We start from the raw sequence: 23,186 nt of genomic DNA, 5'->3' as shown, positions 1-23,186 counted from the left end.
CATAATACTTATGTGAACGCACCTTCCACATGCTTTACTAATATTAACCGAATCAGCCTCTCAACACCCTGGTGAGGCAGCAAGAAAGACTGTAAGCTCTTTGGAGCGTGGCCTTTGCCTTCCTATATGTCTATGTAGTATGTTGCTAAACAGCATCTTGCCCCCAAGCGGGAAGTTGAGGCGTTACTGGGATATAAAATAATACCCTCGCCAATCTCCCACATGCACTTCATTTAAAGACTTTACGCAAAGCCACACCCAAATTCATCATCCCAGCCACGATTAGACCTTGGGTGTTCGCTAGATCATTTGACCGCCATGTGCTCAGGACTAATATTAGTTACACTAACGAGAGCTGCCTCTGAACAGCTGCGTGCATGGAGCAATGGGAGTTGGGCTGCTGCCCTCTGCCACCCCCACCCCCACCCCAGACAGCTCATGTGTCGCTAATTTTCTGCAAAAGCTGCTTATGCAAATAGTTATTTTTAAAAACAAGTGTGGCTAGGAAGCAAAATCCTGCTCCGGTTTTTCAAGTCTTGCATTTGTATCGGGAGCAAACAAGGAGGGAAAAATGGGTGGCAGGAGCTCACCCAAAGATATGTCGTGTCTCTCCCTCGTGCGCAACACCCAGTTTTCGCCAAGCTCTATGCACGCCCAGCTGCTCACGGTGACTCCTTTTTCGAGTTCACCCCTCTGTACAAATGGTGGTGGGAGTGTACACTGAAGGGCCAATACAGGTCAGGGAACTCTGTAAGGCTTGCAGCTGCTTCTGCAGAGACTACAGTGCGCAGTGAGCCACCTGGATCTGAGCAGATTAAACATGGCACCGTGGGACTTGTCTTCATGGGCTGCAGCTCCATATTAAAGTCAGACAGCTTTGCCAGAATCTGTTCCATCCAACACTGGGTGATATTCAGAGTCCTACCCATACAGCTGTCAGAGGGGCAACGTCTCAGCACCCTCCCAGCTCTGCATTACGTTCCTGCTGGGCTACGCCTCAAAATGGAAACAGGGCTCTTAACATAGCCAGGCAGTAAGAGAGGATGGTCCAGGGATTAGGACACTAATTTATGACCCAGGAGATCAGGGCTCAAATCCTTACTCTGCTACAGAGTCTTGAGTGACCTTGGGCAAGTCACTTAGCCTCTCTGTGCCTAAGCTCCCTCTCTGTGAAGTGGGGCTAATAGCACTGCCCTACTTCCCAAACCTCACAAGGATACTGTGTGGATAAATACAATAAAGCGTGTAAGGTACTCAGTTACTAAGGAAATGGGGGTACCACGGATAGGCAGGCAGTGGCAGTAACCACAGATCCTTATCGACACTCGGCTGCATGCGTTGTCAATTGATATATGGGCAGCTAAAGGGTCAAAATATACAGCTTCTATCCCCATCTGCACCACCAAGACTGCCTCTGTGCCTTGTTTCCCCATTTCCCACACTTCCCTGTCTGACAGAGGCCATGTGCGAATCTCTTTGCTGATGCTTGTAAAACACCCAGAGATGGACAGTTCTCCTGCAGGAGTGCTGCAGAACCAGCTGCAGTGGAATTCTCTTCTCTCGCTCTAGCGGCTGAATTCATCTCTCTTAATAAAGCTTGCTGTTGTTTTCCTCCTCTGCCTCCATGCTGCCCATGGGCAATTACCCCGACTACAGGAACGAGGCTGCGCACAGGCAGGACTCACAGTTAAACCTTTATCAAGAATGACGGAATCTCACACTCAGCCGTGGAGATTCAAGGCTCAGGTGCTTGCGAATTCGGCCTTCGTCTGTTCAGCCTCCGTGTTCTTGGGGGGTTCGGCGTGCTGGTAACCCCCCTCTAGGCTCTGTGAAGGCTGATGCAAACCTCCGTAGCGACCACAGCAAAGGGAAGAGAGCAGCCGGGTCCGGATTACACGAGTGCAGAGGACAAACATGATGCAGTTGGCACCTCCCTGGAATGTGTTCCCAATTCCCTGCAAGGGTAGGAAGAGAAAATTAGCTCCAAGCAGTTCCAGGAGGTGTCTCTCCCCCATCCCAGAAGCAATCAGATGCTGAACTAGGCCAAGACAGTCACTGAACGGGCAGAGCAGGGGGTTTCAGCCTTGAGAGGACAAGGGTCTGGGACATCATCCCTGCACCAGAAAGAAAACCAAGCCCCTAAGCAGTCAGGAAAGGCGGACAACTCACCTGCGTTTAGAAGGGAACATCCCCACAGACACTGTCCCGCTTTAGGAGGGCAAAGACAGCCTGTGCTCTGGCCCCATCCTAAGAGAGGCCAGGGCATAGGGGGATGGAGAAATGGTGGGGAAGAGTTAGAAAACAGAGGGAGAGAAAAAGACAGTGGGGAGGAGAGACCCAGGAAAGAGCAGAGGCAGGGAGAGAAAAGAGAACAACAGTTGAGACAGTAAAGTAAACAGGAACGTTTAATAAAAGAGTGAGAGGCTGGTCAGAGACACCCAGACATGAAAGATGAATCAAGAGATGGAGAGAGAGAAAAAAGGTGTGTGTGGGGGAGATAAAAAGAGTCCGGGGACAGGAAAACTAAGGCCCTTCTATTTCACAAGACCCTTGCTTTACAGAACGTGCCATATCTGTGTATTAGTGGAGGGTCGGCTCGAACAACAACAACAAAATCCGTAAACCAAGCCAAAAATAGCCTGGCTTTGGAACTCCCTGAAGCGGAGTAGCAGCCCCCACAGGCAATATCTCAGATCCTCTTTCTGTTTGAAATGTGGCCAGAGAGGTGTGAGCACCTCCAGCCAGCCCCTTGCATGCTAGACATTGGCACCCAGGAGGAGAAGCTCAGCTCTATTCCGTTGGAACCAACAGTCCCATTCCGGGAGAGACGTTCACCAAGTTCCTAGCCTACAATATGGATCTCCCTCTGCGTCCTTAGCAGCTGGGACGAGGGAAACTCTTTTTGGCTGCAGTTTGCCCCTCTGGCCACTAGATGCTGCTGAAACTGCTGCTCCTGGGCAGGGTATATTTTGATGCAGCAGAATTTGATTTTTAATCAGTTTGTTGGTTTTCCTCCCTCAGTTCACAGAGCTGGGCCATTCGCAACAGGTCTCCCCAGGCATTAGCGCCAATCAGGAGTGGGCTCTTTGTGAATTATAAATAGATTAGCAAAAATATCCGCCAAGAAGCTGCTCCACCACAGCCATAAAAAAAAAGGCTTTGCTGATCCATAGCAAAGTCGAGATACGTTTCCCAGAATCATGCAAGTCTTGAATGTTATATGAGAGGAAGAAAATATTGTTCAGGGCAGCACTTCCCAAAATTGTGGGAGCGGAGCTCCCCACCTTTCAGGAAAATCAATCATGCCCATTCCCTGCAACTCTGCTGTCTTGCTCAAAAGCTACCAGTCTTAATGCATTCATTTTCCAAGCCCCGCCCATCCATGGGGACATTGCCCTCACTTTGAGAAACAATGGAATATCCTGTGTAGATCTTCAGAATATGACCCTTCCTACCCCAACCACAAGTCAACTTTGCAACCCCCACCCCTTCAGTGGAGCAGTGGAATAGTTAACCATTTTGAGATTTAAAGTATATCATCCTGGCCATCTGAACAGAATGGGGCAGCCCACATCGCTGAGCTATTGTTTCAGGCTCTCTGCAAACACAGGCGGACATCTGCTGCATTTGTTATATCTGGGTCACATTTTGAAGGAAGTTTTTTAAAAAGGAAAGCAGAGGTGCATCTGTGCACCCTGACTAGCTCTCCCAGAAGGATCACACTCACACTTTAGGAAATGCTGGTTTAGGATAATGAGTCATAGCCTGGTCTATTTCAGAGAAAGAAATGGACATCTGCCCCCCAGCCCAGGTGCCTTTGTAAAAAGAATTGGGAGAATCACACATTCTTTGTACACTCTTTCTTTGTACACTCTCGTGCTCATAGAAAAGTATATAGCTTGTGCACAGCGTTCAGTGAGAACAGGAGAAAGGCCTCAATTGGAGTAGTGTGTCTAATTCTGGGCCCCACGCTTTGGGAAAGAGCTGTACAATTTGGAGAGCTTCCAGAGGAGAGCAGCAACAACAACAAAAAATGATAAAAGGTTTAGAAAACCTGACCTATTAGGAAAGGTTAAAAAAAAACTGGGAAGGGTTAGTGTTGAGAAAAGGAGGCAGAGGAGGGATATGATAACAGCCTTTGAATATGTTAAAGGCTGCTATAAAGAAGACTGTGATCAATTGTTCTCAGTGCCCACTGAAGGTAGGACAAGTAGTAATGAGCTTAATCAGTAGCCAGGCAGATTTAGGTTAGATATTAGGAAAAAATGTCTTAGCAAGCCTATTCCAGAGCTTAACAAGGGAGCTTGTGGAATCCCCATTGTTGGAGATTTTTAAAGATAGGTTGGACACAAACCTGCCAGGGATGGTCTAGGTTTGTTTGGTCCTGCCAAAGAGCAGGGGGCTGAACTTAATGACTTCTCGAGGTCCCATCCCAGCCCTACATTTCATTGATTCTATGCTCTTGGGCTAGCATGAAGTCTTTGCTGGTGGCATGCACGCACAAATCATGCAGGCCGTTTTCTGAGTCCCTGCACGGTTACATCTAGTCCCGAAAATGGCAGGGGCCAAAAACTGCATGTCTCAGACGTGGGCAAGCCCATCACTTCTCACCCCCCCCCCCCCCATCTCCCATATGGACCTGTCAGGTGAGTGCAGCGAACGGCAGATACTTACATGCAGGACCACCAGGACTGAATTTTGCACAGCAGGGGAGCTGCAGAGGGTCAGGATGAATCGGATAGTGCTCCAGATGCGGAGGAAGATGAAGATGAGAGGGATGAGGATCAATTTCTTATCTGCTATGGAAGTCCTGGGCTGAAAGGCAGGAGCCCTGGCTAGTATGGGGCGATATTCAGAGAGTGCCGCATGCTTCAAAGGAAAGAAAAAATGAAAGACTCTGAAGTTCCAATACTAGATTATTGCAAATGCTCACGCTGGTGGCTTCTTGCCAAAGCCAATTAACCCTTCGCATGCTGCCCTCTGCTACACTGTCAGCCAAAGGAACGCCCAGGCCGTACAGAGACTGCCCAGGTTGGACTCCAGCCTAGCTACCTATCTGTTCTTTGGAACACAGATTTTGGGCCAAATTCTGCCCGTTAACATAAGCAAACCCAGGCCGAAACCAAGACGGCCACCCAGATGTAAAGGAGGGCAGAATGGGACACCTCGACTTTTTCAGTATTCTACGTGAGCACCACATACACCTAGGTTGCTAAATAACTAAGAACAATCACAGCTATAGCAACGTAAACATCAGTAATGCTTTACAAAATAGGTTCGCTGGTTGTCGAGAAACCTGGGTTCCATTCCTGGCTCTGCCACCGAGTTGCTGCATGGCCTCTGGCAAGTCATTTAATCTGTACGTGCCTGTGAAATAGGAGTAATCTCAGCCTGCTTTTATAAAACCAAGATCCACAGATAAAAAACAACTATAAAGGGCAAAGTATTAATTATTATTGCCTCTGTGGTCTCCAAAGTACTAACGGTCTATTCAGAGCCTTACATAACCACACCACTGTAATAACGTGTGTGAGGCAGGGAAGGATTATCCCCATTTTACAGAGGGGGAAATCAAGAGATTAAGGGCCAGATTCTCAGCTGGTGAAATGAGCAGAGAGCCTCTGAACTGACACCTCTCAAAAACCAGCACAGGTGTCCCGCTGAAAACTCCTCCTCCCTCTCACATGTGTTGCAGAGTGTATAAAATCTTATACCCTTCCCTTCCCTCAACCCCCATTCCTCCTGCTCCTCCCAATGCTAGCAGCCCCGCCAGCAAAAGCCCATTGCCCCAGAAGAGTCGGTGCAAACACACACAGACCTCACAGGGCAGCTGGGAGTTAGACCCCCTCCAAGGGCCATCAGTAAAGCCCCAGCCATTTCTATAGGGGTACAAGACACTCTTGGGAAAGAATACAACCTGCCAGCATTCTGCGTTCCTCTCCTAACACAGCTGCTCTCACAATCACGAGAAAGCCCGTGTCGCAAACCCACGCTGGCTCCAAAGCCAGCAGTGGTTAAACAAGCTGCCACAGCAGGGAGGGAAGGTTATTTATTGCTGATCCTTGGAAATGGCAGACCCCCCCAGGGCTGGAGGAGAGCTGTGAGGCCGCAGTCCTAGGGCTACCAGGCTCAGGACAGCTTCAAGCTACAGGGGAAAGCTCAGGAGAAGGGAGAAAAGCTGCAGTCCAGATGGCCCAGCCTGCTGCTGCCTCCGGCCCTCGGAAACCAGTTACAAGAATCGGCTTTGACAACCGCTTGCGTTCAGCTCCCTTCCTGCAGAGGAATCAGAGCCCAGGGCACATGAGGGAGAGGACAGTGCCTGAAAGTCTCTGGCATAGAGCAGACGGGCGGGGAAGGGGGCAGATTAGGTTTCCAGACAGTCACGCTGGCATCTTTGATAGAACACAGAGTCCCGTCTAGTTCAGAGATGGGCAACAGGTGATAGGCAGCCATGAACCTTCTCGGCCTCCTCTTCCCAGATCTCCAGGCACTGAGGATATTCCCCAGTGTTTCCAATACAAATGTGACCAGGTGATGCCCGGTCTCATGGCAGGAAAGCCGGCCATCCTTTGGGAGATGGCAAGCCAGGTTTCCTGATTAGAGCCGGGTGGGAGAAACATCCCAACTTCTGGATGTCTAGCCTAACCAATCCCTTAGCTGTCTGCTCTCTCTAATTATCACTCTGGCAAGCAGATGCGACTGCGCTGGCGGCCAGGGGAAGACGACATTTTTAGAGTTGGCTTTTTTAAAATCCATAATTTAGGGCAAAAAATAGAAATCTGTCCTCTGGAGGTCCCGGTGTCCTGCCACTGTGGCATAATTTAGGTTTATATTTCCACATTGTTCAAGTGCTAACCTGGCCCTCCAAATTCTTATCCTCGCCAGAGGTTTCATTGTTATTTGCTGTATAGATTGAAAGCTCTTTGGGGCAGGAGCTGAATTTTTTATTAGGGGTGTGTATCCAGTGCCTAGCACAGAGCAGCCACTCAAGATCCCACAGCACTTTTTGCCAGGCTAAGGATGTTTGACACCCCCACTCCACCCAGAGGCCAAATTCAGGCCTAGTGTAGGTGGATCAACGCCACTAAAGTTGCCTTCGATTACACCAGGTCTGGATTTTTTCCCCAATGTCCTACTCCAATATTTACATTCTACCTTTCCACGTCCCCTCCCCTTTACAGTTTTTAAATGGGTGCCATGTTCATCTCATGCTAAGTCACTGGGTAGCGGTGCTGTGCACTGTTGCTCCCCAGAGATGGCTGCATTTTAGGGATGGGCGAAGCCGTTCCAATCTATGTAGTTGATAGCATGCCTTGAGAGTCTAAGTGATATGAAAATACCATCATAAGTCATCCTTATTTAAAGCAAAAGCAGCCAGGGTACCAACCGCTCTATTGATGTGCTTTTTGATGAGGATGTAAAGGACTGGTAGGATCACATACGCCAGCAGCTCCCACAATTTCCCTGTCAACAGCATCCACAGGACCTGATCCGCCGCTTCCAGGTTGACCCAGCACCAGCCCACAGAGACGTTTGACGCATCATAGCCAATCTTCTTCAGAGCGACAGCAGCCACTGTGATGACAAGTGGGACTCCCCAGCTGAGAAGAGAGAATGGGAGGGAGAAGAGGACATGGTTCAGTTCATCGTCACTGTGACGGGTTGGATCACAGAAACCCCCTTGGGAGCTGCCACCTGATGTGCCAAGACTACCCCTGCTTCTGTTTTCCCTGCCAGCTCAGGACTCCAGCACCCTGTCTTGCTGAGCGAGACACTCCAGTCTGGCTCCAACACAGACCCAGGGTCTGAATCACTTGCCCCAAAGCTGCAAGTTTACCTGAAAACAGCTTACAGTAGTGTGCTTGTCTTTAGCACTCAGATGCCCAACTCCCAATGGGGTCTAAACCCAGATAAATCCGTTTTACCCTGCATAAAGCTTATGCAGGGCAAACTCATAAATTGTTCGCCCTCTATAACACTGATAGAGAGATATGCACAGCTGTTTGCTCCCCCAGGTATTAATACATACTCTGAGTAAATTACTAAATAAAAAGTGATTTTATTAAATACAGACCGTAGGATTTAAGTGGTTCAAAGTAGTAACAGACAGAACAAAGTAAGTTACCAAGCAAAATAAAATAAAATGCACAAATCTATGTCTAATCAAACTAAATACAGATAATCTCACCCTCAGAGATGCTTCAGTAAGTTTTTCTCAGACTGGACACCTTCCAGGCCTGGGCACAATTCTTTCCCCTGGTACAGCTCTTGTTGCAGCTTAGGTTATAGCTAGGGGATTCTTCATGATGGCTCCTCTCCCCTTCTCTTCTGTTCCACCCCTTTATATATCTTTTGCATAAGGCGGGAACCCTTTGTCCCTCTGGGTTTCCACCCCCCCTCACTGGAAAAGCACCAGGTTAAAGATGGATTCCAGTTCAGGTGACATGATCACATGTCACTGCAAGACTTCATTACTCACTTGCCAGCACACACATATACAGGAAGACTCACAGGTAAACAGCCATCTGCAGACAATGGGAGTCATCAAGATTCCAAACCATCATTAATGGCCCACACTTTACATAATTACAATAGGCCCTCAGAGTTACATTTTATATTTCTAGTTTTAGATACAAGAGTGGTACATTTATACAAATCAGATGATCATACTCAGTAGATTATAAGCTTTGTAATGATACCTTACAAGAGACCTTTTGCATGAAGCATATCCCAGTTACGTTACATTCACTTATTACCGTATTTTCTCTAAAACTATCCCAGTTACATTATATTGACTTATTATCAAGTTTTTATAAAACCATATAGACTGCACAACGTCACAGTCACCACGCAGTGAAGAGCCGGGGAACAGGTCACAGACATAAGCAAACCTTCAGCGCCGAGGACACTGAAGTGTCCTGGGATAATCAGCTGGTGACTCCAGCACCCAGACAGCTGGGAAATCCAACCAGCACACCTGGGAACCCCACGGCGCAGCAAGGCACAGTGCACGCCAACACCCTTCCCAGGTTAATTCCATCTCAGGACCTGCACAACAGCTGGAGACGTCCCAATTAATCTATCCTAGGAGCTGGGCTCTTTCTACCCTGGAAATCACATGAAAGAGACACAATGACATTTCATCCCCCTGCTTCCTCTTCCACTTCCTTATTTCCCCCCACATCAGACAGAAGCAGAGGTTTGTTTTTTTTTTGTTTTTTGTTTTGTTTTAAAAACAGGGTAACATGGCTTGCTCAGTTCCAGAGAGTACCGATGCAGCAATTATAACATCCTGACACTTCCTCTTGTCCTAAGAGACAAGCACCGAGGTGACCTATGATTCACCCAGTTCACTCAGTCTAAAGCGCAGCAGATCCTTGATCTGAAGGAAGGAAAATCCAAACATTGGGGAAAAAATAAGAGTAGGAAGAGAGAGATACAACTAAATCCTCCATATGGAACTATATGGGATGGTGGATCAGTTCTACTGATTTCTCTCCTGCATTTATTAGGCCCGCAGCACTGTAGTATTTAGGAAACTTTCATGCAACTTTAAGAGAGCACAGTACTTTGACCCAACAGGGGAGGGACGCACTCCTTCCTACAGCTGACTAGTCAGGTTCACCCCTCCTCACAAAATGTAGCCAAACCATTGAGATTTCTCCTCAACCACTCTTGTGGCGGGATGTGTGTGACTGGAGAGGAGCTAAGGAAGCTCAGCAGGAATAGGTGATCCAGCAAGAAGCCCAGGCATCACAAAAGCCCCATTGTGAACTGGTTTCTATCTGAACAGAACACAGTCCTGTTCAAAGGCAGGCTCAGCCACGGTCAATGCCATCATAATGTAGACTCACCTGTGCCTGACAGTCCATGCAATGAAACCATCTTTCAGGGTCCCTGATCTCAAGTTCCGTATGCACAAGTGAAAACAGGAGTTTTGCCTACATGGGAAGTACAGGATCCGGCTCCAGCTAAGTGACTTGGACAGATACTCCTTTCTCCCAAGTTCTCTCAGCTGGCAGGATACCACAACTTCCCCACTGGGGAGAGGATGATAGAAAGAAAAGCCACGGGTGACAGATTCTAGACATGTTGCTTACTGACCTACAGGAAGGTACTATGGAGATGCACATGGCATAAGAATCCTCTCCACAGTTTCAAGGATTTAAGCAAACAGTAGGTCTAATCATGTTGCCTTGAATCCTGTGCAATCATTTCCACCAGTATAAGATGCTACCAAAATAGAATGGCAGCATTTTAGATCTATTTTATCAGTGCAAGGTAAGATCACCAAGGAGCCAAAGCTGCAGCTGCCATGCAACCAAAGAACAACGGGGGCTTGGACAAGAAAAGTCTTCATTTTTCGATGGCTCTCAATTTGTAGCATTGGCCACATGACAACAGTTTGCAGCATCAATTCCCCATCCTACTCCAACAGGAGCGTATAAACACGCAGACAGGTCATACTCAGAGAGACCCATCATTTGCTACTACTACCGCAGGTGACCAGCAATATAATCTTTCATCCCTTTTCTCTCTGCCAGCCCAAACTCTTGAGTTCTACCAGAACACCCTTTCCTTGGCTCTTCACTGCCAAATTGCAGTCATCTGTAGCAGTCCTCTCCATATTCCTCCCTGAAACACGCAAGCACCTGGACTTGGGTGTATGAAAATCTGCGACAGTTGGAACACTCTATAGAGTCCGCTGATTCAAGAGTAAATCAGCAGGAGCCCAGTTTTCAAACATGGACAATGACATTGGGCATCTAAATCTTGCATTTAGACGTCTAATTGGCATTTAAATAGAAGTGCCGATTGGTTAAATAAAGGCATTAAACATCCTACTTCTTCTTTGGGCAACTACTTTGGAAAACTGGACACATGGTAGCTACTTTGGGAAGGGGGGGGGTTTTGGAGGGAGCAGAATGTATAAGTGTCTTTTTAGGGAAAAGCATTGGTGGCAAATACATTGATAATTGACAATAAATTGATGAGAGAGCAGAGATGAGCCTGATGTATGTAGTTCGGACCCAGAGAGGAACTTGCCGAAGTTTCAGGGTGTTTAGAGCCAGTGTTTTGTTTCAGGACCATCCCTAGTAGATGGCTGCAGCCAAAAACAGAAGGGAAATGAAGTCATGGGACAGCTTGGGCAGCCCACAAAAATCCATAAGTGAGAACCACAGGAATTCACAGACTCAAGCATAAAACGTTCCCCCCCTGACCCCAACTCCCACCCAGTATCTTATAGTGCAGAGGACAAGCCTAGCCCCTGATCCAACTAGCTGTGAATCTCTCCATTGCTACAATGCCAGCCCATATTTACTTGGAAACAAAACCGGCCCCTTCCATATTATTCCACCCTGCAAGGCCTGTGGAGGTGGCAATAGGCATGATCCTCAAGAGCTGAAAAAAGTAGCCCAACAGTGACAAAAGCCCAGATTAAACACCCCTCCGGGTGCCAAAAAAACAAGGCAAATGTCCTATTTCCTTATTCATCTTTCTAGGTTCTTAATCCTACTTGCAGCTGATCCCGAGCAGCTACACTCAGTAAAGGATACATGGGAGGACAGTGCTCTTGAAATCAATTCCAGATCCCTTGTCCTTTCTAACCAGCCAGTCTACATTTTTTCCAAGTCTAGTATACAGCTGTAGGTGGGGGAGGGGGGAGAATAACTACCACACAATTAATTAATACAGAGAAAGCAAACAGTGCCCACAACGTATACAGTTTTCTATGGTGCTTATCACAGTAGTAGCCGAGTGCTTGACAAATATTAATGAATTTATCTTCACTACCCCCCATGTGTTGCTATACCCATTTTACAGATGGGAAACTGAAGCACAGAGAGATTAAGTGATTTGCCTAAGGTCACAGGGGGTCTGTGGCAGAGCTGAAAACTGAATCCAGATCTCCTCAGTCTCAAGCCCAGGGCCTTAACCACAAAACCATCCACACTTTCTCTCTCCAGGTTAAACATCAATCAATCACGGTATGGTGTGCTTGGAGCTGGGGTTTGGGCTCGGCTCATGATCTCCCGTAAACATCAAAATGAGAACTTGCCACAGCTGGCGATCCCTCCGAGTTCAAGGATGATGGTCTTCCATAAAATGACAGCCATTTATTGCTGGTGGAGCCGCAGATCTTGTCACAGTTGGGGCAGACATTTCCCAAGGGAAGGAGCAGAACTGGACGGAAGGTGCCGGTGCGTGATTTCTTTGAACATGGAGACTCTGTTGCACACCAGTGTCCACATGGTGCTTGGCAGGAGGAGGATCATAATCCAATGGCAAGGAAACCAACATCATTGGAGACCTTCATTCTACTGCAACCTTCAGCCACCTTCACAGCCGTTGAGAGAAATGATCTCTTCATCCGCCTGTTCTGATGTTGAGGACTTGGGGGGGCGGTAGGGGGAGGAGGAGAGATCGCTGTTCGTCTGGAACCTCACCTTCGACGTTGCCGCCTTGGGTGACCCTGCCAGGAGTGCGAGACTCCTGAGGGAACCGCTCTCAGCATCATGGGAACACTCAAGCCGCTCCAGCACACAAAGGTCGCCATCCACTGGGGCAGAACAATGCAAACAGCAGAAGCAAATAACCAGACTTCAGATGTTTCAGAAAGAGCTGTAAGCACAAATAGAGCTGGTCCAATGCAGCCCTTTGAAAATACTTCTGCAGAAAGACGTTCCACATGCTATTACTCATGGAGGAGTCCCCCAGTGCATTGGCTTTTCAGAAGTATTCAGACAACTGCTGAGTGTTTGTGAAAATGGCTGTTGAATCCCAGAAATTTCATACATCTTGGCATGAATGATCACTTGCCTGAAAATTATTGCAAGAGCTTGTGTTGTTCGCGATTTTATCATCCTCCAATTTTATAACATTTACTCATCCAGTCAGGAAGCAAAAAATTCATACCATGTCCATGTGATGGAGATGGCCAATCATACTCCATGAATATGGAGAGAGAACAGTTCACAAATCACCCCATAGGCTGAAGAGTTGTTTATTCAAAGCAGTCAGCAAATATTTCTACAGATATCAGGATTGATTTGTAAACAGGAAAAATAAAAAATAAAATTCCTGATGGTTATTCACAACTAACAACTACCCCAGCTCTGACTGCAAATGGGGTTTGCTATTTTTCCACTCTATTGAGCTTCCCGGCTATTCAACAGTAAATGAACGACGGAGGTCAGAGCAAGACAGGTGCCTACTGGTGTGAAATCAGAAAACCGGGAAGCACTGGCAGTTTCTAAGCCTGGAAAATGATGGTTTGGGACACTAAGCGATGTTCTGAATTGGGCCTTTTAGTCGTAGGTGCTGGAGGTGCGGGGGCACCCCCTGCCTTGAAGGGGTTTCCATCATATACAAGGTTTACAGTTCAGTGGCTCTCAGCCCCCCACTATACAAATTGTTCCAGCCCCCTGCTTTTAGGGCTGCTACAGCCATGCCCGTCCATGCCAGCCCCATGCAGATCACAGAGGCACGCATTCTGGAATGGTTTATTCCTAGGCTACGGGGGCACTCCTTAGCACATACATATGAAGATATTTTGCTGTTGGCCACAGGACATACCCAAGGGGCATACCAACAGCACAGTAACAAAGGGAGCAGAGGACACGAGGAGCCAGGAATTACTGAATTTTATTCCTGGCTTGGGTTACTCCCTCTCTCCTCCGCCCCTTGGGGAAACAGTCTCTTAGGCCCCAGTCTTCAGAAGGGCTGAGCACTCAAAGATGGGGTGCCTGGCACTTCTGAAAATAAGGTATTTAATTTCTATATTCCTTAGTTTCCCCCATCCATAACATGAGGATAGCTGCACTCCCCTACCTCACAGGGGCTGAGAGGATTCATTTATTTGTAAAGCACTTGGCAGTATTGCCTACTGGTTAGATCAATAGACTAGACCCCAAGGGACCATGGTTCTATTCTCAGCTCTGTCACTGGCCTGCTGAGAGATTCTGGGCAAGTTACTTCCCCTCTGTGCCTCAGTGTCCCCATCTGTAAAATGGAGACAACGATACTGACCTCCTCAGTAAAGTGCTTTGAGATGTACTGATGGAAAGCATTGTTGCAAGTTGGGTTGTTTTATTGTGACTCACAAAAGGGTGTTACACGTCTGGTCACGTGAAGTGCAAACACCTGATTGGTATTGCCTTAGCGTGTAAATACTCAGACATGTATGCAGCCACAAATGGCACTTTACCTGATAACAGAAGGGGATGCTCTGACGACACACAAAGCAGAAACACTTAGACCTAGAGTAATTAGCCCAGAAGAACTGTCCCCGGCTATTACTAGCTATCAGGACAATGAGCTAAGCACTGTTATTATTAGGTAACTGCTAATATTAATACACACTAGGGTGCTGCTTATTGCTTCAGGGCTCCTGCCACACCTTGTGGATGATGAGTTTGGGGTACAAGAAGCTCCCATCTCGGCTTTCCATTTCAGTTACCTCACACTCTCCTCCTCCCCGCCCCTGCCCCCGCCCCCACAAAGTGTCTGGGGTCAGGCTGTTTAATTGTCCACCTTTTGACACACTTCACGCAGCAGTTTATATTCCTACAAGCGCGGGGAGGATTTGCAGTATGCTGTCTGGGCAAGTCAGGCAGCGACCCGTTCAAGTGGTAGGATTTGTGCTTCCACAAAACCGCAAGTGCATTTATTTATTTTTTGTGAGCAGGAATTTGCATCCTCAAAAAAAGAGGCTGGGCTTCTGGAAATATGAGCCACAAGCTGTATAGGGTTTTATCCAGAGATGCACCTTAACCAGAACCCAGAGCCAGGGCTGGCGCTTCCACTAGGCGACCCTAGGCGGTCGTCTAGGGCGACAGGATTTGGGGGGCGGCATTTTGCCGCCCTCGGCAGAAATTCGGCGGCGGGGGGTCCTTCTGCTCCGGGTCTTCAGCAGAAATTCGGCGGCGGGTCCTTCACTTGCTCCGGGACCCGCCGCCGAAGTGCCCCGAAGACGCGGAGCAGAAGGACCCCTGCCACCGAAGACCCCAGGCCCCCTGAATGCTCAGAGGAGGAGCGCTGCTGCCTAGGGTGGCACAAACCCTGGCGCCGCTCCTGCCCAGAGCCAAACCTTTCCCCTAAACTTAGGGTTTGTGTCCTCACCCCCTTGAACTTTGGGACTCGCAGGATCTGCACCTAAATCTTGCAGCTCATGGCCAGCTTTCGTTTCACAGCATCCCAGGCAATCACCCAACAGGGCTGCCAGACTTGGTGGTAGGTCCATAGGCTGTTGAAGTTCTAGAGTGTGTGCATACATAACCTAAAACCGTGTATGTGTAAGTGGGGGAGGCCAATACTTCGAGTTTGGTGCATGGGTCTCTTCAGGAGACCTTAAAAGTCAAAGTTCTCTCTGCTCTCCATGGACACTGAAGACTACACAGCACTTTTTAATAAAATCAGTCATTTGCCCTGGTATCTTCGGCCCTCACCTCTACCTATACAACATGCTGTGTGCAGTCGCTGGCAGGCTGCTGCCCCCCACCTCAGAGGTGGTTGCATTTCAGTTGGACTGCATGCATGTTGTTGGTAAAATGCTTTGGGAAGAAAAAAATATTTATATTCTATTCCTCTATCTTCACGGGCCACTCTATAAACTTTCTATTCCCACCAGCCTTGGTAGCTAGCAATAGCTGGGGACAACTAGGAGGTCTCCTGGTCCAGTTACTCTAGATTTATGAGTGTTTCTGGTTTGGGTGTCATCAGAGAATCATTGCCTTCTGTCACCAGGAAGAGCACCCTTCACGGATATGTGACCACGGATTTACACGTTACAGCACTACCGTTCACATGTTTGCACTGAACTTGACCTGACCTATAACAGCCTTTGGTGAGCTACCCTATAAAACCAAAGCAAACTGCGACAGCTTCTGACATGTTATCAGCAGCACTTGAAGAGTTTATGGACAATCTCACCTTCATGAAAACAATTTGTCAGCAGTACTTGCGCAATATGTTTAAGAGCCATTTCACTGAAACCTCCGATGGGTAACACAATAGTAGTTTACATTTACACGGCCCTGTATTTGAAAGGATCCCGAAGTGCGCTGCAGACATGTATGATACATAGACATACGCACATGCTCTCTCTCTAACTGCTTAGCTCCCCAATGAAATGCAGACACTTCTGGGTGGACAGCAGAAGCTCTTTAATAGCATCCCACCATACTACACAATTTAGGATAGGAAGCAAAGGAAACTGTGTCCAGTTGAGATTCTACGGGCTATTCAGAGAACCAGAACATAATTAACTAACTTGTAATTTTGTGGCCAGGATACTGGGACTAACACACATTGCAAATGTTTAAACGGACTCAAAATTTACTCCATTATTTTGAGGCCCAGCACAACAAAACTGAAAGCGTAGGATGGAGCTCCCCAGATTGGCTGTTAAAACAGAGCATGTGTTACTCCTCAGTCAATAACCAAGAAACCAGTCTGGCAGGTTTCATCTAAAGCAACAATCCTATTTCCTTAAGAGGAAAAATCCAGGGTAAACCGTCCAGCACACATTCAGCCATCACAGGGGCACGTCAATTAAAAACAAAAAGTCTCTGATTGATTAAACTGAATGTCAGAACGAGAAATGCAACTCCTTTTCCCACCATAAGACACAGGCAACCACAGGATAGCATTTGTCTTTTTAAAAATGTCAACCCTTTTACGGGTAATTTAACTATGATCAACCCCACTCCTGCCATGCACTCTCTACAGCAGAGGTGGGCAAACTACGGCCCGCGGGGCCGTCCTGCCCGGCCCCTGAGCTCCCGGCCGGCCCCGGCCCCTCCCTTGCTGTCCCCCTTCCCCTGCAGCCTCAGCTCGCCGTGCCGGCAGCGCGGCTCAGGGGCAGATTTACAAGTGAACCCAGGGTGTCCTGGCACAGACCCCGCAACAATAGGGGGACCCAGGGCCGGGCACTCGGGCAGCTCAGCACCGGCGCGCCCCCCCGCGGGGGGAGGGGCTGCACTGCGGGGGCAGGGAAGCAGGAGGGGGGGGCGAGTGGCGGGAGCACGGGGAACGCGGGCAGCCGCGCAGCTGGCTGGAGAGAAACAGCGCTTTAAAGGGGAAACCGCCGCTTCTCTCCGGCTGCCCCTGCTCCTCCTGAGGCCTCTGCCCATGTTCGCAGGGCCACATTCCAAAAGGGGCTGGGGGGTGGTGGAGTCCCAGGGGGGGCGGTTAGGGGCAGGGGGTCCTGGGAGGGGGCGGTCAGGGGACAGGGAGGGGGGGTTGGATAGGGGGGTGGAGTCCCAGGGGGGCGGTTGGGGCAGGGGGTCCTGGGAGGGGGCGGTCAGGGGACAGGGAGGGGGGGTTGGATAGGGGGGTGGAGTCCTGGGGGGGCGGTTGGGGCAGGGGGTCCCGGGAGGGGGTGGTCAGGGGACAGGGAGCTTGGATGGAGTGGGGTCCCAGGGAGCGGTTAGAGACGGGGATCCCGGGAGGGGGCGGTTAGGGGACAAGGAGGGGGGGGGGGGGTTGGATGGGTCGGGAGTTCTGAGGGGAGCAGTCAGGGGGCGGGAAGTGGGAGGGGGCGGAGGGCAGGCTGTTTGGGGGGGGCATAGGCTTCCCTACCCGTCCCTTCATACCATTTCGCAACCCCGATGTGGCCCTCAGGCCAAAAAGTTTGCCCACCCCTGCTCTACAGCCACCTATGCCCAGATGGAGTCTCACTGAAATTAATGGGAATATGCAGGTGTGTGACTCACTGCAAGATCAGGGCCTTGGTGAGTTATCACAATGATTCCTAAACTCTGATCTAATCTACCATTAACCCCTTTTCTTGTGTCAAGGATCCTAATGATTTTATCTTATCTTTAACCCCTAACCATAACATCTTCTCTTTATACAGCCCCCTCTGTCCCTCCATTCAGTTTACTTGTCACCACATGCCCCGGAATCTGTTAATGACATTTGTGAGCTATTCCAGATTCGACCTGTCCTATTGGATAAGGGATTTTGGACAGTATACAAAGGACAATTCAGTCTGGGCAATAGGACTTTGGAGCCTTGAAAAACAACCAGCCAGACAGCATACTTCCCAAGTTGCGCTTTTATGGCCAAGTTCTCAAGCCACAATAAAGAAAACAAAGGAGGGAGGGGAAAGAGGAGAACGATGCTGATAGGTGGGGCAGGGAACAAGTCCCCACTGGTGCAGCTGCTGCACTGGTTTTCTCTCTGACTCCTTGCAGATTTTTGAGGTTGGTAAAAATATTTCATAGGCTCTGCACGGCAGTGGGTCGGCAGAGTCATCTATGAATCATAGAATCACAGAACTGGAAGGGACCTCGAGAGGTGATCCAGCCCAGTCCCCTGCTCTCCAGGCAAGACTAAGTATTATCTAGACCATCCCTGACAGGTGTGTGTCTAACCTGCTCTTAAAAATCCCCAATGACAGAGATTCCACAACCTCCTTAGGCAATTTATTCCAGTGCTTAACCACTCGGACAGTTAGGAAGTTTTTCCTAATGTCCAACCTAAACCGCCCTTGCTGGAATTTAAGCCCATTGCTTCTTATCCTATCCTCAGAGGTTAAGAACAACAATTTTTCTCCCTCCTCCTTGTAACAACCTTTTATGTACTTGAAAACTGTTATGTCCCCTCTCAGTCTTCTCTTCTCCAGACTAAACAAACCCAATTGTTTCAATCTTCCCTCATAGGTCATGTTTTCTAGACCTTTAATCATTTTTGTTGCTCTTCTCTGGACTTTCTCCAATTTGTCCACATCTTTCCTAAAATGTGGCGCCCAGAACTGGACACAATACTCCAGTTGAGGCCTAATCAGTGCGGAGTAGAGCAGAAGAATTACTTCTTGTGTCTTGCTTACAACACTCCTGCTAATACATCCCAGAATGATGTTTGCTTTTTTTGCAACAGCATTACATTGTTGACTCATATTTGGCTTGTGAGCCACTAAGACCCCCAGATCTCTTTCCGCATTACTCCTTCCTAGGCAGTCATTTCCCATTTTGTATGTGTGCAACTGATTATGAAGCAGAATCTAATAATGGGACTTGGATGTCAATGACCTGCCTTGTCCTTCGAACACAGCAAAGTTTGAGCTGAAATGATACCCAGGCATCTTGCTGACGCTTATTAGGACAGAGAGAACATGGTGATCGATTTTGACTATATGGAGTGTGAAAATAAAACCCAGCAAGGTTCACAAAGGCGGCGGGGGGGGGGGGGGGGTCAGCTTCTGAATCCTCTCTCCCAGTACCTAGTGGTGGCAAGGGATGTCTTGAATTCTTAGCAGGCTGCACAAACGATCAATCCATCCTTACAATTCCCCTCCCCTGCACCCTTGTTAGGTTGGGAAGTATTAAACAGATGGAGAAACTGAGGCACAGACCATGGTCCCACAAATCACTGATCGAAAAGGAAAAGAACAAATGGACCAGATTCCGCAGAGACTCATTCATTCTTATCAAGTTTGATGGGGTGCACGTCGGTGTAGAATTTGGCCTCATGGATCTTGGCTCCCATTCCTCTTCCCTAACCATTAGGCCTGCCCTTCTCCCTCTCTCTATAATTTCCATAGCCCTGCCCCACCACCTTCTAGTTATTTGAAGACAAAATGAAAGAATCCCACAACCCTGTAACATACAATAGCAAAGATCATGTAAGTCACACACTAGACTCTCTGAGCTATCAAGCGGCTTTTGCAAGCTCTCTGAATTCTACTCAGGCAGCCGTTGCCTTAGCTCTTTTAATTATCATCTGAGTGTAAGAATCCAATTGTCTTCCCTACTTAACACTTAGACTTGCTTGATGTTTTCTCTGGCCTATCTTTTAGATTGGCACAACAGTGTAATTCAATCATCTCCAAAATAATGCTGTTTGTCAAATGTTTCAATCATCTCGTACAGTACGTACAAAGAAAAAGACCCCAAAATCCACTATTTGGCTTGCCTTGGAGGGTTTTTTAAAACTATAGCCTTTCCCATGTAATTTATTATAAAAACCTGGCAGCCCAGAGCACCAAAGGATCACTGTCAGGCTGAGCTTGGAGGTGGCACATGATTACACAAGCTCAGATTGCATAATGAAGGCTTTTATTAAACATGATGTGGAAAATCAGCTAGCTAAATAGTAAACACTCAGGCGCAAGTTAAACCGTGAGCTATTTTGTCTTGCTTTCCGTCAGATATGCCAAACAGCCTTCAGACCGTTTTTCTAGCCTCCTCCTCACTTTCAAACCGCATTCTCCCTACAAAAACAACAAGGAGTCCGGTGGCACCTTATATTAATGCCTGCATCTGTAATTTTCACTCCATGCATCTGAAGAAGTGGGTTTTTTACCCACAAAAGCTTATGCCCAAATAAATCTGTTAGTCTTTAAGGTGCCACCGGACTCCTTGTTGTTTTTGTGGATACAGACTAACACTGGCTACCCCCTGATACTATTCTCCCTACAGTTACTGAATTACTGGTGCAAGGGGAGTATGGGTGGGTGGGGGGGGAGGCCAAGGAGCTAGGTAAACACACTCTTAATGAGGGACTTTGTCACTGGAGCAGAGGCACTAAATACAGCCTCCGTGCTTTGGGTACGGGTGGTATTCTAGTGGGACTCTCTCTGACAGAAAGTCAGAACTATGAGCCAGGATTCCTGGGTTCTTTCCTTGTCTCTGCCAGAGATCCACTGTGTGACTGTGAGCAAGTCATTTCATCCCGCCATGCCGCAGTTTTCCGCATCTGGGTTTAATGAGAACTACTTCCCAAGGGCATTGAGACACTTAATTTGTTAATGATCACAAAGCCCTGGCTTGAAAGGGGCTAAAGAAGGGCAAAGTAGCCTCAGGAGAGACCAGGTTGAGTCCCCATCAGCTCACCACCAATCCTGGCAGCAGTGGGGAAGTTCCAACACACAACAGCCATCCCTACCAACCAACCAAGACCATGGCACTGATGAGCACAGGTGGGACTCCCATCTACCAGCTCTCAGCGGCACTTCTTGGCTGAAGTGGGAGCCCTGGATGAGGGTAACACCAGTTGAGTGGCCAGAACTCACCCACCTCATCCCGTGGAAGAAGCAGAGCAGGCCAGTGCCCGTTGGCGCGCCCCTCACAATGGTGATGTACAGGTAGAAGGCAATGGCCATGGTCCAGAAGAAGGAGCTGGTGTTGGAGAAGGTGGACAGGGCGCCCTGCAGCACGCAGTCCCACGAGGTCGAGTCGAAGTCCTGCAGCACCCCGTAGAAGTAGGATACAGCCGACAGGAGGTCGGCCAGGGACAGGTAGAGCAGGAGCTGCCGGGGACGGGTCCGCAGCTCGGGCCAAAGGGCATGGGTGAAGACCAGGAGGCTGGAGCCCAGGAAGGAGAGGACACAGGAGACCAGCACGATGACCCGCTCAGAGAAGTACACCTCCGTTGGGGGCATGGTCCCCGTCAGCATGGTGGAGTGGGGCATGGGGGTGGGTGGGGAGGGAAGGGGATGTGTGTGTCTGGGGGGGAAGGAGCTGGGGGAGGGAAAGAAGGAAGGAAGGCGAGGTCAGCAGAAGGGGAATGAAAGGCTGGAGGGAGAGCCCAGGGGAAGGGGGCCCGGCCCAGGGGGAGGCAGCTGACGAAGAAAGGAGAGAAGAGCGAGCGGAGGGAGGGGAGCAGGGGCCGGCAAAGCAAGAGCCGCCAGCTGGCTGCGGAGCGAAGCGGCTCCCAGGGCCAGGCCGGCCGGGACGCGGCGACCGCGGGAGGAAAGTTCTGCCGGGCTCCCAGCGCCGAGACTCGGGCCGGCCCCCGCCGCGCAGCTCATCATGTGAGCGCCGGGCGCCCGCTGCCCGGGTCCGGTGCGTGTCTCAGCCCTGCCCGGGCCACGCGTGTCTGCGCCGACCAATAAACCCGCGCCCCGGCCGCTGGGTCCCTGCCCCTTCCCTTCCCCGCTCTGCTCCAGCGCCGGGCTCCTTCCTTCTCCCGCCGCCGCCCCGCCCCGTGCTCCGCCCCGGGATCCTTTGCTGGCATGCAGCCACCTCTGGGGTGGAGCCCCACCGCTCCCTAAGGCCTGCCCCCAGCTGCGGGTGTGAACAATTCACCCCCCTCTGAGCGCTGTCGTTAAGCCGACCTAGCCCCCCAGTGTGGACGTGGCTAGGTCAACAGAAGAACTGGTCCATAAAGCTAGTTACTGCCGCATCTAGGGAGGTGAATTACCTCCATCAATGGGAAAATCCCTTCCCTGGATGTAGGCAGTATCTACACTATGGCCCTACAGAGCCTGTGCTACAGTCTCCTGCCATAGACATGGCCTAAGTGCACAGAGTGACCAGCTATAACAGTATGGGATGGCAGGTGAAAAGAGTTACACCGTCTACATTGAAATGGCAAGGGAAAGGCTAAGTAGGCAGAATCATGTACTTGCTCAAGTTGGAAGCCACCATGCGGAGGATAATGCTGCAAAAAGTGCCATGAGATCTTGAATCAATGGCCAGCAGTGGTCTGGACCTTGGTTTTATGTCTCATCCAAAAGAGGGAACTTCCATTCTTGTGTCGATTGCTTATCGGTTTCCAAAAAGTACCTTGTTCCCAGGCTGAAAGTTAATTTTTATGTGTGGAAAGTTTCCATAACACTCCCTCCCGCTGGCTTAGTTTAGATGGCAAGTGACAACTGTTTAAACCACTTAAAGAAATTTTCAGATTTTTTATTTATTTGTTTATTTTTGGAGTTCAGAACAGGTTCTTTTGAAAACTTCACAGTTGCTGTCGACTCAGGCCTTCCTGAGGGCATCACCTTGGATATGAGTGAAGAAATCTGTATAGAGTGTTCAAAATAGTGTGGTGGATCAGACTTGATTCTCCCTCCCCCTCCCCATACTGTATTTTACAATGTTTGGACAAGCTTACAGCTTTAGCATTGTGCGATCAAATACAACCTAACCCCAATCTCTGGCCAATAATTCCTCCCCAGCCCTCCTGATTTACCATGTTGATTTGATACTGAGACAGACTCTATAGTACATTATGCCTCAACAGCATTCTGAAACTGGCAGCCTAGCTTACTAGAAGGACAGCCAGATCTACACTGCCCTTCCAATTCTATCTTAAAAGGTAGGAAAAAGCTAGTGACCCCCTCTCCTCCACCGCTCTACTGCCAATTTCAAATTGCATGTGCTTTATAAGTAGTCTTGGAGGATTAGATTTTTGTCAGTAAATGTCAATTTCACCATATACACACAAACCCATGACAAATA

General features: G+C 48.9%; 1 protein-coding gene across 1 annotated transcript; it reads right to left on the bottom strand.

Annotated features, from left to right (window-relative positions):
- Nucleotides 1–1,742: 1,742 nt before the first annotated feature.
- GPR157 (G protein-coupled receptor 157) lies at nt 1,743–21,418 on the bottom strand. The gene is made up of 4 exons (XM_065421458.1): nt 21,024–21,418; nt 7,388–7,601; nt 4,675–4,869; nt 1,743–1,955 (listed from the first exon to the last, which is right to left on the bottom strand). The coding sequence occupies exons 1-4, from the start codon at nt 21,416–21,418 to the stop codon at nt 1,743–1,745; spliced, it is 1,017 nt and encodes a 338-aa protein (XP_065277530.1).
- Between the last annotated feature and the right edge of the window lie 1,768 nt (nt 21,419–23,186).

This window comes from Emys orbicularis, chromosome 22 (genome assembly GCF_028017835.1).
Source record: "Emys orbicularis isolate rEmyOrb1 chromosome 22, rEmyOrb1.hap1, whole genome shotgun sequence".
Taxonomy (NCBI): Eukaryota; Metazoa; Chordata; order Testudines; family Emydidae; genus Emys; species Emys orbicularis.
The sequence above is the reverse complement of the archived record's forward strand: the minus strand, read 5'-3'. Positions and strand labels throughout refer to the sequence as shown.